This window comes from Petaurus breviceps, unplaced genomic scaffold (genome assembly GCF_028583685.1).
Source record: "Petaurus breviceps papuanus isolate PSGF00001 unplaced genomic scaffold, PetGlider_PUasm1.0 90779, whole genome shotgun sequence".
Lineage (NCBI taxonomy): Eukaryota > Metazoa > Chordata > Mammalia > Diprotodontia > Petauridae > Petaurus > Petaurus breviceps.
Genome location: NW_027187344.1, coordinates 5,653,306 through 5,669,505, shown reverse-complemented (window position 1 = coordinate 5,669,505; position 16,200 = coordinate 5,653,306). Strand labels below are relative to the sequence as shown.

The 16,200-nt window shown below is 40.9% G+C and overlaps 1 protein-coding gene across 2 annotated transcripts in view; it reads right to left on the bottom strand.

The window, feature by feature from the left end:
* The window catches only part of DDX31 (DEAD-box helicase 31), a 90,097-nt gene that overhangs the window by 16,261 nt on the left and 57,636 nt on the right, over nucleotides 1–16,200 (bottom strand). For both annotated transcript variants that reach the window (XM_069069294.1, XM_069069295.1), the window contains 2 exons: nucleotides 14,144–14,255; nucleotides 7,410–7,578 (listed from right to left, as the gene is read on the bottom strand). In XM_069069294.1, coding sequence (XP_068925395.1) covers nucleotides 7,410–7,578; nucleotides 14,144–14,255 — 281 coding nt within the window. The remainder of the gene's footprint in view (nucleotides 1–7,409; nucleotides 7,579–14,143; nucleotides 14,256–16,200) is intronic.

Sequence of the window (16,200 nt, the reverse complement as noted above, 5' to 3'; positions counted from 1 at the left end):
CTTTTTTGGGAGCGGGTTTGGTGTTTTCAAGGTTGTTACTAATAAGTAAAGTTCAAAGGTGTTAAAAGGTTGCCAGTTAATATACCTTCAATTCAATCCCTTTTTGTTGACTCTTGTAGTCAATACAAAAACTACAATTCTCTTGTAGTCAATTAAAAAATAAACCATGAGAGACAAAAATAGTACCACTCTTCCCCAAAATGGTGGAGTTTATATGGGGTTGGAAGGAATGGACAATGGGATATAACTCTTCCAAGGAAGGGTTCAAGTAAATTGTCAAGAAATGTCTGTCAAATGGATCAATTAATTACATTTACACTAAAGGTTGGGGTCAGGGGTGGGGGTGGGGAGGTATAACTTCAGAATCTGGAGCTTTCTAATTTACCAAAATCTCATGAATCTTGAATCCACTAATTTATAATTGCTATAGTCTGTGGAGGGGACCTGACCGGAATTTTTGAAGGTAAGCTTTCTATGAAAAAATGACTTCATGAACAAACTGTAGAGCACAAAGTGTATGAAAGATTTGCAGGAGAACAGTTACATGACAGACTAAACTAATTTTAAATCACTTGAGAAGCACTAATACTCCAAAGAGTGCTCTGATGCTCCTCAAGCACACTTGGGTGTCTGGACACGGCGGCAGTAACCAAGGCACAAAGCCCTTCGCACCCTCCAACTCTTGACTTTATCCACAGTGTCAGCATATTGTAAACTGGGGGAAAATATCCAGAAAGAATTAAAAAAAAAACTTTTTGAGTGCTGGCCTTATTTTTTGATTACTTTGTAGGTTTAGGTTAACACCTAATCATTCTTACAATTTGTTAACATCTTGATTTTTATACATAACAACTTGAAAATAATAAAACTTCATTTCCATAAGAATGCTATATCATTCAGACAGTACAAACAAGTGAAGTTTGGAAGAATTACAGAAATGAACAACACGTCTATGTGAGCACATGACTGCAGGCAAGACACAATCTGGGCCTCAGTTGCTTCATCTGTAAAATGAGGGAGTTCGACTAGTCGACTCTGAAGGTCTCTTCCAACTCTAAATCCATGATTCTCATTGGTTTACTAGTCAGATGTACCCCATGTATTTTAGCACCCAACTGATTCAAGGACAATGAAAACGAGAAATAAGATGGCAGAAGTCAAGGATAAAACCACATCTAGAGTAGCCACAGAATAAATAGTTTTAAGAAGCAAACACCTCAAGTAATAATTTTTGTCAATTGCATGGGTCATACCTGTCTGGGAAAAAAACACCATACTTAGGCATGATATAGAGAGCTCCAGGAAGGAACAAGATTATCCTGTTATGTTGTGATGGCAACACCTTAAGAGATGCTAGTTACAGTACTCTTATTGGTGTTTAATGACAGAGACATGCTCCCTTATAGTGCTATGTAGACCTTCTCAGGAACATCTGACTCTGTTTCTTACTGACCAGCTACTTGGAAAATAATGTAACTTTCAGGATTTTATCTATGTTGTTTTCTACCCTAAAGAAACTGAGGCCCCAGTTTCTGGTGCTGGTATGTTAGGTAAAGATATAGGATGTCGAGAGTGTGTGTTGATTTTGTATTTTAGGAATTGCTGAATCTACACAGCATAAAATAAAAGATACATTTCACACAGAGAGCTCATTGGTTCGTGCTGTCACTGCAGGGCCATATAATATGCTCCTGATATTATCGACTACTTGATAGAGTGCAGGGTTGGAGTTTTGGCCGGTTTGTGTGTCAGGTGTCAGAGTTTCTGTGACTATGAATGTGGTTCTGTGTTAAATGAGGCGGGGGGAAGCATTTAGTGTTTACTTTCAGAATTTAGTATCCAAAAGGCAGACAGACACCTGGCTGGTAGGATATCCTTTGGGGAACATGGTTGCTCTCCTTTTTAAAAAAAAGATGAGAGAAGTGTAGAAGAAAGGTGTGAGAGATTAAAAGTTCCCTTTGTCATTTGGTGAAAACACTTAATGGCCTCCTAACCTCCATCTGATTCCTATCTCCTCCTCCCCAGCACAACTCTACCCCTCTTCCTTATGGGTTTGGGCTCCCTTGTTTGCTGTATGGCAGGTGAAGTAGGAGAGGATTTGGTTTGCAGCCTGGTGAACAGATATCAGATGTTTGTACACAATATATAATTACTCCAGGACAACTGGTGCTGGCAGTAAACAGCCATAAGGAAGAAAGCTGAATAGTTTGGAGTATTTAGTGCTATTATTTTATTCCCCTATTTAAAATAAGGACCCTATTCTCTTTCTCGCCAGATGGATTTCAGAAGAGACGCTTCAGTTCTGCACAATAATTGTTGCCACAGTGTAACTCTTCTGACTTTGTGGGGTTTAGCAGACTTTTTTTTTTTCCTGCCCAGTCCTCAGAAAGCAGCAAACTGGCATTTGTTTGAGCCCTGACTGAGGTGTGGAAAATCTGTCAAGTTTTCTCTGCCTCTCACCCTGACCACAATTATACGGTCCACGCGCAGATTAGCTGCAAAGTCACTCTTACCCCAGGAGTGACAACATTTCCCCCAAATAAAAAGTTACCTACTGTATCCTAGAGTGGACGTCTGTGGAATAAAGGCAGGGAGGGGGCCCTATGGGGGGAAAAATGCCTTCAAAAGAAGCACATAACAACGGAAAAAGTAGCTGAAACAGAGTGGCGACAAGGCAGTAACAGAGAGCTGCATTGTCACGAGTTGAGTAATCCTATGACACACTGCTGTCACTCACCACGAGGCTCCCTGCTGAGCCCGCTAGACATCAAAGACCGCCCCATACCATCTTACATGCTCTTTATCAGCTAATCAGCCTATTCTTCCCTAAATAAAGCCCTCTTAAATCCCCTGCTCACAGGGGTATACCAGTCCTGTTGCCCATCTGCTTGCGAGGGTCAACTGAAGCAGGAGGCAGCGGATTGTTCTCTCCCTGGTGGCTTCTCAAGGTAAGGACAATGCAGTCTCCAATTCCCCCTCCTACCTCCCCCTCTCCCCCAGTCCCCTTCTCCAGGATCTGGGGAGGAGCTGAAGACATCAAAATCTGAAACACGGCTATTTGGATGAATGCTTACTAACAAAATTTCCAGTAATAATGCATGCCAGCTGCCAAAAATATATACTTACTAAAAATACTGAAGTTGGAGGTGGGGGTGGGGAGGGAGGTGAGAATTGGAAACAAAATTGTGTTTATTAACAGTCATTTTCTGTGTGTGTGTGTGTGTGAGCATGTATTTTTTTCCTTTCTTCTGCTAGGATATCTCCAAGTGTCCCCATTTTAAAGATGGAAAAATGGAGCTCAGAGTTGTGAATGTCTGTCCAAGAGCCACCCAGCTTGGGGGTATGTTTCCCCCTTGAACTCAGATGCTTAATCACACATTCAAAATCAATGAAGCTGGAGACATTGCTGCAGATCTGAAATAAACCAAACCCAAAAATCCCCAGCCCTAACTCTGATGCATGGCAGTTCAGCATCCTTGGCACACAAATGAACATCTGGGTTGGGGAAACCTGAGGGGGTTCACCTTTTCTCCCTTAGGAGAGGTCTAACTTCTGCAAGGCAATCATATAATAATGCAAATTGTCAGACCTGACCAGGACAACTGGTGAGTGACAGCAGGTGCCTGCTCCCTCTGTACCTCTGGCCTTCAATGGCTACTTTGAGAGAAGCGGAGCTGCCATAGCATGGTTCCTATTCCCACTGTGGCACTGTAATGCAGAAGCCGACTGATAGAGAAAACATTTATGAAGTATCTGCGCTGAAGATTTATAGGATCCTGGTCATAGGACCATAATCCCTTTATTTTACAGATGACGAAACTAAGGCCTGTCAGAGAGGTTAAATAATTTCCCAAGGTCACGAGGTAGTAAGTGATAGAAACAGGATTTGAATTCAGTTTTGAAGATGTTACTATAATAAAATAAATGCATCTGTAATATATTAATATTCCTATGAGAAAATGTTAATATTGTTTAAAATGAAGTATTCGAGAAATTTTAATTTTTAACTTAACAGAAGGTAGGAATTTTACAAAACACCCAAGAGTGCAAAATTCAGGTTCTATTCAGGTTAGATTTAATGAATCGAAGAATGTCTGATTTTTCAAATCCCTTTACTGTTCTATATCACAGAAAAACCAGACATTGTCAAGGCTGATGAGCTAACAGGAAGAGGCTGAAGAAAACTGGGTCAAAACTTCTTGTTGAGTGAACAACACACAGAGATATTTAGTGTTTTACATGCACATACATACAAATAAATAAATTTATGTTGCAAGATGTGGGAAATCATGGTCTTTGCTTAGGTATGCCTAGAGGGCCAGCTGGGAAAGGTTTATGGTGGTATTCATTACTGCAATGCAGAAAGAGCAGCATACTAAGCAAAAAAACAATTGTTTTGAACTATTTGAGGACCCCCTTTGGCCCCAGGCTCAGTGAAAAGCCTTTTCCCCCTGAACAATTGAAGAGAGCTTAAATACTACTTTCTTCATGAGTCCTTTCCTGGTGGTTGGTTGGTTTCCCTTCCCCACCCTCCACTCCCATATCACAGGATTCCCTAATACTGGTGTTTTACATGCCTGTATAATGTGCAGCTATCTACCTTCATATGTTGTCTCTCCCAAAGGCATGGAAGCTCCTTGAGGGCAGCTCACTTTCGCTTTTGTATCCCTGCCACCTAGCAGTAGATGCTTTTTGTTGTTAGGAAGTAATTCTGCCTATACACAGCTTAGGGGATGATCCAAGAATAGATATATCAGAAAATCTAGCCATATCTACGCCACTGTAATTTGCAGGGAGATGTAGTTTTAATGAACTAATCAAAGATTACTTGGCATCTGTGGATTTTGGAGGAAAATTATGGTCGGTAGCAGGGACATATCTGTTGAATGTCAATTTCTGGACAGCTTGAAAACCTAAAGATGGACTCTCTGGCAGAGTTGGAAGGGATTTTAGAAACCATTTAGTCGGACCTCTTCATTTTACAAAGGAGGAAACAAGGCAAAGTTCCTAAGTCTAGAAGGGCCAGCTTCTTGGTCAATGCTTTTCTAACACCCCTAAGCTCTCATTTCCGAGGAAGTGGATAGAGCCCACTGGTTTCTTGAGAATGTCAGTACCATTGTATCTCAGGGCCATGGAGCCCAAAGCTTTCTATAGAAGTTCGTGGTACAATGAGCACTGGGCCTGGAGTGAAGACCAAAGATGAAATCCAACCTCAGACACTCTCTAGCTTGTGTGATCCTGGGTAAGTCATTTAACTTCTGCCTGTCTCAGTTTCCTCATCTGTAAAATGGGGATAATAACAGCACCTACCTTGCAGGGTTTTTGTGAGGATCAAATGAGATAATATTTGCAAAAACAAACAAAAAAGCTTAGCTGAGTGCCTGGCGCATATTAGGTGCTATATAAATGCTTATTCCCTTTCTATGGATAAGTCGGGGCAAAAGTTCATTACCCAAACACAACTGTACCAGTCATACACAATTCCTTTCCTTGGTATCTACTTGGGTTCTTTAAATAAGTTGGGTCTAAGTGGAGGTCATTTGTGTCTCCATGCCAGTAACATTTAACAATCCCTCATCAACATTTGAAAAGTACTACATAAGGACCCACATAAACTCAGAAGGTAAGGGAAAGGGGAAGGAAACAAGCATTTATTTATTAAGCAGCCATTACATGTCAGGCCCTGTGCTAAACTCCTTACAAATATTTTCTCATTTGATAAAATAACAGAGCTCTCTACTAGGCATTGAACAAAGCCATAATTGCTATAAACCCTTTGCTCTTACTGGAGTACTGCTAGGCATATGCCCCAAGTAGGTCAATGACAAAAAGAAAGGTCCCACATTTGTCAGAATATTTATAGCAACAAAGATCATGGTAGCAAAGATCTGAAAGCAAAGAAGATGATTGGGGAATGACTAAACAAACTGTGGTCTATGAATAAACGGATTTTTACACTGCTGGAAGAAATGAATATGCTGAATACAGAGAATCATGGAGAGACCTACATGACTATGCAAACTGAAATAAGCAGAGCCAAGAAAACAACATACACAATGACCACAATTACCGTGTTTCCCCGATAAGACCTATCCCAAAAATAAGCCCTCCCCTTACTGTGTAAGATTCCTCTAAAATAAGCCCTCCCCCGAAAATAAGCCCTGTTGAGATTGCTACTGTAGTGAAGGTGATCCCCTGTGCTACACTCTACGTTATGGTACCCTCTGTATGCACCGCCCCTCCCCCCCACCCCGTGAAACCCACGCTGCGCTCGGAGCTGCATCCAATCAGAGCTGCAGCAGTGAGCGCGTCATCCTGTTCTTCCCCAGTGATTTGCTTATTGAATAAAGATACATTTTTTTTTGTTCACATTTACCTGTTTATTAAAATTGCTGTCAATGTTCATTAAAATAATCCCTCCCCTGAAAATAAGCCCTCTGGTGTTTTTCTGTCCAAAAAACTAATATGACAGTGTCTTATTATCGGGGAAACATGGTATGTAAATGCAAAGAAAAAGAATGAAAAATCTGAATGTTATAAAAAACAAAAAGACTAAGCTTGGCCCTAAAGAAGACATCTCCCCTCCATGCACTTTTGCAGAGGGAGGGGTCCACTGATACAGGAACACTGCATATAACATATTCTTTTTCTGAGGGGTTGATTGGTTTTGCTGATTTTTTTTCTGTTTAAAAAAATTTTGTAATAAGGAATGGCTCTCTGGATGACTGTAGAGCAAACTATACGTGGCGATAAGAGGAAATATAGAAGATATAAAAACAAAAGTTTATCAACAAATCTATTTTTTGAAAGTAAGGCTTAAAAAACTACTTCGTTTTTAAAAACAAAAAAGGAAGTCAATGTGATCATAATAGGATAGGATTTTAATCCAGTTTTAATTAGTGCTCATTACTCTAAAAACAAACAAAAGGGGGGGGGAGGTAAATGTAAAACACTACGCAGCCACTGTATGTTCAGTCTATAACATGGATAGTATAAAGCCAAAACAAACAGTGATAATAGAAAATGTAATAGGGTGGGACACTGATCACATTAGGCAGGCTCCCGTCCATTTGAAGGCTGATAGTAAATGTGATCATTAAAATCCTGTTGCAATAGTCATTGAGATCCAACAGGTCTCAGTTTCTGAAGAAGATTTAAAGAATTGAGACTAGTTATTTTTTCTTTCGTAGTAGTATAGTCACTGGCAGATACATTAGTGATCATTTACCTTCCCAATAAAAGATGGAAGGCTTCATATTGGGAAGAATGCAGACCCTAATTCTTATACTTTTACCAGAAAGAACAACATATTTACATTCATCTCTGGCTTTTTGGGCGGGGATCTGTGTTTTTCTGTGCTTATTTTTACATTTGGTAGGGAGAAAGGAAACACAGTCAATTCATCTTACCTTTTCAGCTTTGATTTCCTTTTGTTTCCTGAAGAGGCACTTAGATTCTGGGGGGCATCTCTTAGCCCAAAGCTCTTGGCCACATGACCGAGATGGAGGGACCGGACATGAAAAATATGCTTCAGGTCCTTGGGGTAGGTTGCATAGGCACGGATGAAAGACTGTAGAGCTGAGGAAAGAGAAAAAAAGGTTCAGATTTCTGGACCATTATTTATTTGCACAAAAGTTACACTTTTTTATTTTTGCCAGTCCCAAAATAAGACTGGAGTCCTGATATGAATGAACACAGTTAGTTACAACCAACAAGAACCACTAGTATTTGCAGAATGAGACATATCCCTTGAAATAAGCATAGAACTTTTGAGAATCCATGAAAAACCACTTGTGGTAGCCAAGAAAATGGGAAAGAAACCCCCCACCCCCACCCTATATAAAGTATACATGATCAAAACAGTCTCTTTTTCTCATTGGGTTTTTCAACACTATTGACTATGAGTTCAGGATAAAAAGAAGGGAGAAAGGAAAGAGACAACACCCCAAGTAACTAAAAGAGTCTGGGTCAGGCCATATTCCCTGGGGAATGTCCTATGGCTATTAATACAATGTCCTGTCAAGAAGGAAGCTGCACCAGGAACATACTTTAGTACCTTTAAAGAAAGGAAAAATTAGATCCTTTTTCCAGATCACACAGTAAGCCACAAACAAAACTGGACCTGGAACCCAAGAAAGTTGAGCCTTGGTCCTGATCACTAGGCCTTGCCTCTTCAAGAAAAGATTTCCCTATACCCAGTTCCTCTTTTCCTACCTAGCAATAAGAGTTAAGATTAAATGTATGCCCTAGTCTCATTACAGAGGGAAGGAGGGAATTGTTCTGGAAAGTAGTTCTCTGGTAAGAGACCATTCCCATATCTATACCTATTCACTTTTGCCCCCAATCCCTACTCTTCCTGCCAAGCACTGCCTACCCCTGCAATCTCTGATGGAAAGAAGCACTAAACACTAACCTCTCTTGCCCTGGCTTGTTGAGCCACTGGACCAGCAAGTTTGCCCACAGCTTAAATGTAATCTCCCAGCAGCATCAGGAGATTGGCGTTTATGAACAGTAATAAAAAGTGTCATTTTAGCAGATCAGCTCTGGGAAGAATCCTGGGAATCCATCAAAGCTCTATTTACTGAGTAAAGTGAACTCCTTTTCCCAATCGATGAGACATAACCAAGGCAACTCTTCTGCACCCCCCTCTCAATTCTGTGTCACTGCCTTTTTTTAATAACTGGGGACTAGCATTTTTAAAGAAAATCTTTAACATTCCAAATGGTCTATACACTCAGGGGATTATAAATATGGGAGAGAGTACTCAGTATTACATGTTAAAACCATAAAATAATAATAGGTCATTAGGGCTAGAAAGGACCTTAGCAATCAATAGTCCAATTCCCTAATTTTGTGGCTCATGTTACAGTCACATGGCTGACTAATGGCAGAGCTGGCCCCAGCTCTAGTCCTAGACCCACTGACAGCCAGTCCTAATCTCCTTCCATCATACCATGGTGCCACCTTCCAGGAGGCCAATGTGATAAAACAAATACTACTCAGTTAATGTAGGCAAAAACAAAATAAAACAAAACAAAATAACCCTTGGCAAAAAGACATTTTCTTTTTGTCTGTCACTCCAAATTTTCTATACTCCTGCCTCAGGTCTGCATACAATTCAGTATATGCGTGGCCACCACAAAAGATACATTTGGCATCATGCTTCTTGAGAAAAGCATTAGTTATTTGACTTCCTCCAATGCTGATACACTTATTCTTCTCCCTTCTTTACCCCCAATCAAAATAGCTTGAGATTGAGAGCCTTGGTCCCAGGAGAGTCAAGTGCCCAACTCACAGCTTTACAGGGATAATGAGTTTGCCAGGAAATGGCAGAAAGTATTTTCCCCCTAGACAACTGGTCAGACAGCATTTCACACTGCATATTTTTACTATGGAAACTCCTTGTTCTCAAGGCTCCTGTTCCACTGGGGACAGCGACAGTTGGTCATCCTCACATACTTGCATGGACACCCATGTTCAGCTAATTCGGAGGGGCATGAGCTTCAGAGGCAGCGGCAGATGTTTGCATGACCTTCCAAGGGTCAGGAAATGGTTCACTTTGGCAGTGACTGTGATATGCAGAAGGACTGGGGCCTGGAGGGCAAACACAAGAGGAAAGTAGAGGAACAGTAAAATTGAAACACTGTTATTTTGGAGAACGCAGGCTGAGGAAAAGGCTGGGCAAAAAGCAACCTCTTTTCAGGCCCTGATTCTTCACAGTCACCTTTTGGGGCAAATAATCTGGAAACAAAAAACTTTTAAAAATTCTTTCCACATGTATTTTGTTCTTTTTCATGACAGCCTTCCTTATGTCCTGGTCTCAAAAACGCCCCTTTTGGTGGAGAAGTCACCTCTTGGTGGTGTAATGGACAGTGTTGACTTGGAGTCAGGTGAGGGGAGGAAATGCCAGCTCTGATCCTTACTAGCTGTATGGTCCAGACAGATTACAGCCCTTCTGAGTTTCAGTCTTCTCCCATGTAAAACTGGGAAGCTATCAGTATTACCAACTTAACAGGGCTATTGCGAGGAAAGCATTTTCCATGCCTTAAAATGGCATGCAAATTTGCTATTATTGATATTATTTGAGACCAGGAATAATGGTACCTTAAAGACCTGTGATTCAAGGATCTTTGATTCTAATGGTCTGGGGTACTCTCCATTGCCAAGGGAGATTATAGCCTCTCTATGCCCTGGCAGATCATCTTCAAGAGCTGGTGTGGCTAAGAAAATTCCTCATCTGGTGGCCAGACTTGTGGTAGTGAGCAGCTAGGAAGACAAGAGAGAGGGACTAGGACAACGAATCCTCTCTAGCCCATTGGGGATGGGGAGAACTCATCCTTCACTGGCGTTACTGCTAAGAACACTCTTGCCGCCTTCAGATGGAAGAGCCATCCTCACACCACAACAGGGCACTGGAGGAGAATTTGGGTGAATAATATATTTATAGAGGGGAAGGGGCAAAAGGAGACAAATGCTCCAATTATTCTATCTTACTGCTCTCTAGGACTCTTGGCTAAGAGGGGATAAGTATTTGCTCGAACAAGAAAGTGGGGGCCCCAACCCACTGGAATATTTTGCTGTGAACAAAGAGTAACATTTTCTAAAAATTTTCCTTGGGGAAAAATGTTCTCCAGGACTCACATGTTTGAATTCCTTGCTCTCTCCCCAACTCAATGCAAAGGTGCTGTGGGAAGTGCAAAGAAGGGGCAACTTCCTGGAAAGTGACTGCAATTAAATGTTGGTTATTAACACTGACTGGGTCAAAAAATGCAAAAGAAAACAAATGCATCTCTGGCACAATCTCCATCAGATTTTCTGCCATGAAGGCAAAAACCAGCTGCTTTGTTAATTATTCATGACTAAGAAGGGAGTTTATGGAAGCAAGTCAGTAGGGAAATTTGCATATGCAGATTTCAATTCAAGAGAAAGGATCATACTTGCAGTCCTTTTGATGATGGTGGTTATGTCATGAATACAATACCCTTTGGGTGCAAAAGGTATGTATGTTCTCCCAAAACATTAATTCACAGACCTGAGTGAGGCAGCTATAGATGTTCCTAGGTTTCTGCAAGTTTAAAGGGGTATGCAATTTGGTAGACTGAGATCCACCAAAGGGGGCTTTGGGGCACAGATTATTAGAAGCCTAGTATAATAATCAATCATCAAATAATTGAATATTATACTACTTCACTCCAAGACAAAGAGACATTTTGGAATATGACTCCTATTCTTTGTTCTCAAAATAAGAAAAAAAAATTATCTGCAAGTTTTTCATGCTTTTGAGTTTAATGATCATGAGAAAGAGGAGAAACTCCAAAATAGAGTATTTCTCATTCCATTCGCTATTGGAATTGGGGTTGAAGTTTCATTTGTCACAGCTTTCACTGTAATTCAACACATATTTATGCAGTGCCAACCATGATCTGTGCAACACATTTTGCTTGGGGGGAGAGATACAAAGTTGAAAACCAAACAGACCCTAGTTCTTGTCCTCAAACCTAGCTTATTAACTCATACAGAGCTTCATCCTTGGTGTCCTAGGTCACCTAGGATACTCTTGCCTCCCAGGATGCCCCATCCAAAACAGAAACCACAAGGGGCCCAGAAGTATGTGACTTAAGACACTGTCTCATGTCTGATCTTAAATCTTTTAAACATTACTCAGCCTGTCCCAGTGTGTGCTGGGTATTGGGAGAGCAGCAACCAGGTCACAGCCCTAGACCTAGCAAAGAGCTCCATAGCAGATTCTACAGCATTAACGGTCCCCCAACCCACATACTTGCTTTCACATTCACTGATAAGGGCACAATCACACCTAGTCACTTCCAACACGCCCCCAAACATACACCATACCCATGAAGATGAATCTCATTGCCAAGGTAGAACTGTCTTATCTACTCCCCAAATTCAATCAAAGGCATCAGCATACTCGCTCACTCTGAGCCTCTCATGGCCACACCCAGAGCATACTCTCCCCAAAGCCACTGAGGTCAGACCTCCTGGACTGCTCCCTCAAATAGCCAATCAGTTTACAACAGCCATATGGACATTTCCTGATGCGCCTGACACTGGTTTCCATTTGCAGGCGCCCCCTGCAACAAGGAAAACTTCCATGATGAAACGTGGATCCTTTTGCCCCATCAGTTCCAAAGTGCTCCCATCTCCCAATGAGCATAACACAAAATATAATGGGCTAAGGAGAAAAGGTGAGAGAAAGAGAAAATCCTCCTAGACAATCTTAGGAGGAGAGGTCACCTTCAGCTAGGGGTACATGCGGGAAGTTTCCATATAGGAGATGAACTCTAAACTAGGCCTTGAAAGAAGAGAAAGATTGTGAAAGGTCGAGGTGAGATGCTAGCCTTGCTACAACAGTAGCAGTTCTGGTGGGACACATACTCCACATAACCAATACCAAAATGCAATAATATGGAGTGAGTTAGTTTATTTTTATAGCAACTTCATTATTAACACTGAACCACAAGAGTAGCATGGACCCACTTATTTACTGCAAAATGGTTCATCTTATATCAAACAAATATGCATCATCAAACCAACATCTTACAAAGTTACATAATAAATAGTCTATTCAAGAAAGAAATTCTATTGCCTTGAGAATCAACCACTGATCTGAAGGCAGAGCATTAGGAACCCCAAAGCTGTTCAGTTCAGCTGAGAAAATGCTAAGAGGAAGAATGGTTTGGGGGTGGCTGTGTGGTACAGTGCCAAGAACACTGGACTTGAAGTTGGGAAACACATGGGCTCATGTCTTGAAGGAAATAATGTTATATTTGTGTTACCTTCCTCATGGGGCTGTTGTAAAGAAAGCGCCTGGTGAGCTTCAAAGTGCTCCGGAACACTCATTTCTGTTAATGAGTGATCACAGTGTGATATGACAGAAATCACAGAATTTAGAGCTGAAAGGGAATTTAGATTTCATCTGGCCTCATGGCCTAATTTTACAGGGGAAGAAACTGAGGGTCAGAGAGAGATTAAGCAAAATGCCCAATGTTTCAAAGATATCAGAAAGATGTTGTCTTGGCTCATCCCTTGCTTCTCTGTTGACATAATTTTCATCTAGATGGATCTGTTGGATCTCAAGGTAGCAACTGACTATGAGCTATAAAGCACTTTCAGCTCTTAGGTCTAAGAATCTATGAACCAGAGAGGCTCTGAATCAGGCCCCACAGACCAAATGGCATCACTACATGCCATGCCACTAATGGGTGACAAACAGAGGGATTCAATGACAAAGACCAAGTTTTGATTTCATGACTACATTTTATTCTCTTGCTCAGAGACAATATAAAAGGCCAGGGTGGAAAATGGGTGATCTCAGAAGTCATAATAACAATAAATAATAATGCTAAGTGCTTTACAAATATCTCATTTGATCCCCATGATAATCATGTGAGGTAAGTGTTATTATCTTCATTTTATAGTTGAGGAAACTGAGGCAAACACAGGTTATGTGACATTCACAAGGTCACACAGCTAGTAAGTGTCTGAGGCCAAGTTTTCTTGACCTCAGGCCCAGTATTCTCTACATTACACCACCTAGCAGTCTCTTCTGAAAATTCTACTCAAGGGTCTGGATATTGAATTAGTGCCCAACCCTACATAAAACTTCCAAGAGCTGGAGACAGAGCCTTTGATCTTCCCAGGAGGCCCTTGCTGTTATTGTTCTCAATTCCCTTGAACTTTTAAAGTGTTCCTACTTTAAAGTTGTCTAGGTCCAATATATCTACCCATTGCTTTTGGAAAGATAGGTATAACTTTTCTCTCTCCTATAATTGTTTCTTTTGTTATATCTTTTCATAAAAACAGGTACATAAAGAAAAAAAAAACTTAACCTTATGATCCAAGTCATTGGGTCAAAGCTCTATTTCTAATGTAAGCCAAGATAAGTCCTCATTTGTGCAAAACACGTGAAAGGATGAATTAACATTTAATATCATTTTAAAGCCTCTTGCGTCTGTTTCCAAACCCAGTAGAATTATTGGGCTTGAAGGCTTTCACTAGTGAGCAGAGACCCCTGGTTGGCCTCTTACCCACCTCCCACCCTTTACCCTGCCACCTCAGTGGGAGGTATAGTGGGAGCTCTGCTGACCTATCCATTCAGTAATCGCCTAAGAAATCCACTGACCTTTCTTTGCCCAGGAGACCCTCTCCGCACTGGCATGCACGTAATCTTCAAATGCTGTCTGCAAGACAGTGGCTCGCTCTCGGATTTCCTGGGGGCCAACACTGCGGGATTTCTGGGAGGGTGGCGGAAGGATTAAAGGAAAGACAGAATCGGAGTCAGGAATAATGAAGCAGTTTATAATAGATTTAATAACAGTAAAATCACACAGTAACCACCTAGGGGCCAAAAGGAGTAATCCCTTCAATATTACTAGAGAAGAAAAAAAGGGAATATAAAGATGTTAAAGTCAAGCAAAGATGAGGATAGCTTTGTGCAGAGAGCAAATCGGTTTTAATTTTTTGTGTTTCTGACCCCTTATCACTCATGTTCAGAATGAGAGATCATCAGTGATACTTTGGGATTTACTAGGTCCAGTTTGGATGTTTAAAAGTGTCACTGAAAATAAATTGTGTTTTCAAGTGAATCTTGCATTTTATGCCTTTCTGTCTTGTTTCTCTCTCCTCTCCAACTCTCAATCAGACCTCTGGCAATTTCTCTGGGGGGAAGCCTTCCATAAAGGTTGGTCTATAATTTGGCTTCATAAGTTACTTTTATGAGAGGTAACTTCATAGCAAGTTTCTGTAATTCCCTGTGCCACTCACACTTGGTACTCTATGGTTTGCAGTGAAGGGTCCTGAGTTGCTACAGCAAATCTGGTCTAAAGGAAGGCATATGGACCTTTCAAATAGCTCCATGGCAAATAAGAAATAACATTAAAATGATAAGAAATCTATAAAACTTTATAGACCTGAAATTTATCATTTTCATCCTTGAACAGTCCATATGAAGAATTGCCCTTCCTTTATAACCTCACCCTGGGAATGGTGGTTTCATTTCCAGATCTTTCCAAATCAACTAGAAATGCCTTTTAGCGAGGACAAAAGGGAGAGAGGCCAGTAGAACGTGGCTCATAGAAACAGATCGGCTACCAAGCCCTCTGCCCTCTGTGTGGTGCACAAGATAAATCCAGAGGGGAGTATAGTTCACTTGCACTTATAACCTTTGGGGAGCACTGGCCCAAGTCTCTGTGCTTGGCTGGTTGCTCTTAAGCCCCTCCACTCTTAAGACAGCCAGAGGAAGAACAGGGGGAATAAAAGAAAAGGCTTGATTCCTCTGATCGATGTACCTCTCTGTACTTAATAGAGACTTAACAATCTGAAAATGTTTTTAGTTTAGTCAAATCATCCCTTGCCACCTGTTTAGCTGATGACAGTGTAGCTGATTTCACGGTACATGGTCCCCCTAAGGGTTTTCCACGATAAAATGTCAAGAGAAAAGTCAGCAGGAACTGTGTTACGAAAGTGGACATTTGCTATTGTCATTAACAAGGATTTTTTTTTTACCCCCTTAACTGATGTGAAATGCAAACTCCCTCCCCCTCCTCTTTTCGTTAAGCCATCCCGGCAGCACAACTGTCACCTTCCTAGCGTTTTTTAATATGAATGTGAAATTAGCGAAGATGCCCTTTCCCCTGGCGGACAGAATCCTCTGTTATTAAAAAGTAAAGCACTTTAATAATGAAAACTTTTTCCTCTTTTTCCTGTGTTTTAACTGTTTAAAATTAATGAGAAGGGCAGAACGGTTGTCAAAGCGATATTGAAAGCCGGGCAGCCAGGACCGAATAAGCACAAAAATCCCTCTAGAGTGTTAAATAAACAGAGCTTCAGCCCTCTCCGAATCCCTCTGTTGGTTATTGTATACATTCTGTAACAGCACTCAGAATAGATCTGAGAGCCAGGGAGGCAGAAAGGTTTCAGAATTCCAATAAAGGCCTCAAATTAAAGACAGCCTGGTGCGAATTCCAGGAGAAAATTAAAGAGACCTCAAGCTTAAGTGACAGGTGACTTGCTTCTGTGTCACAACTGTCAGGGGATTTAGTGATAATATGGCAATATATTACAAAGGGCTTTTCTTATTCCCCCCTTTAGGTTTCAAAATGAGGCATCTTTTCTTCCTAACCAAAAAAAAAAAATATATATATATATATATATATATATATATATATATATATATATATA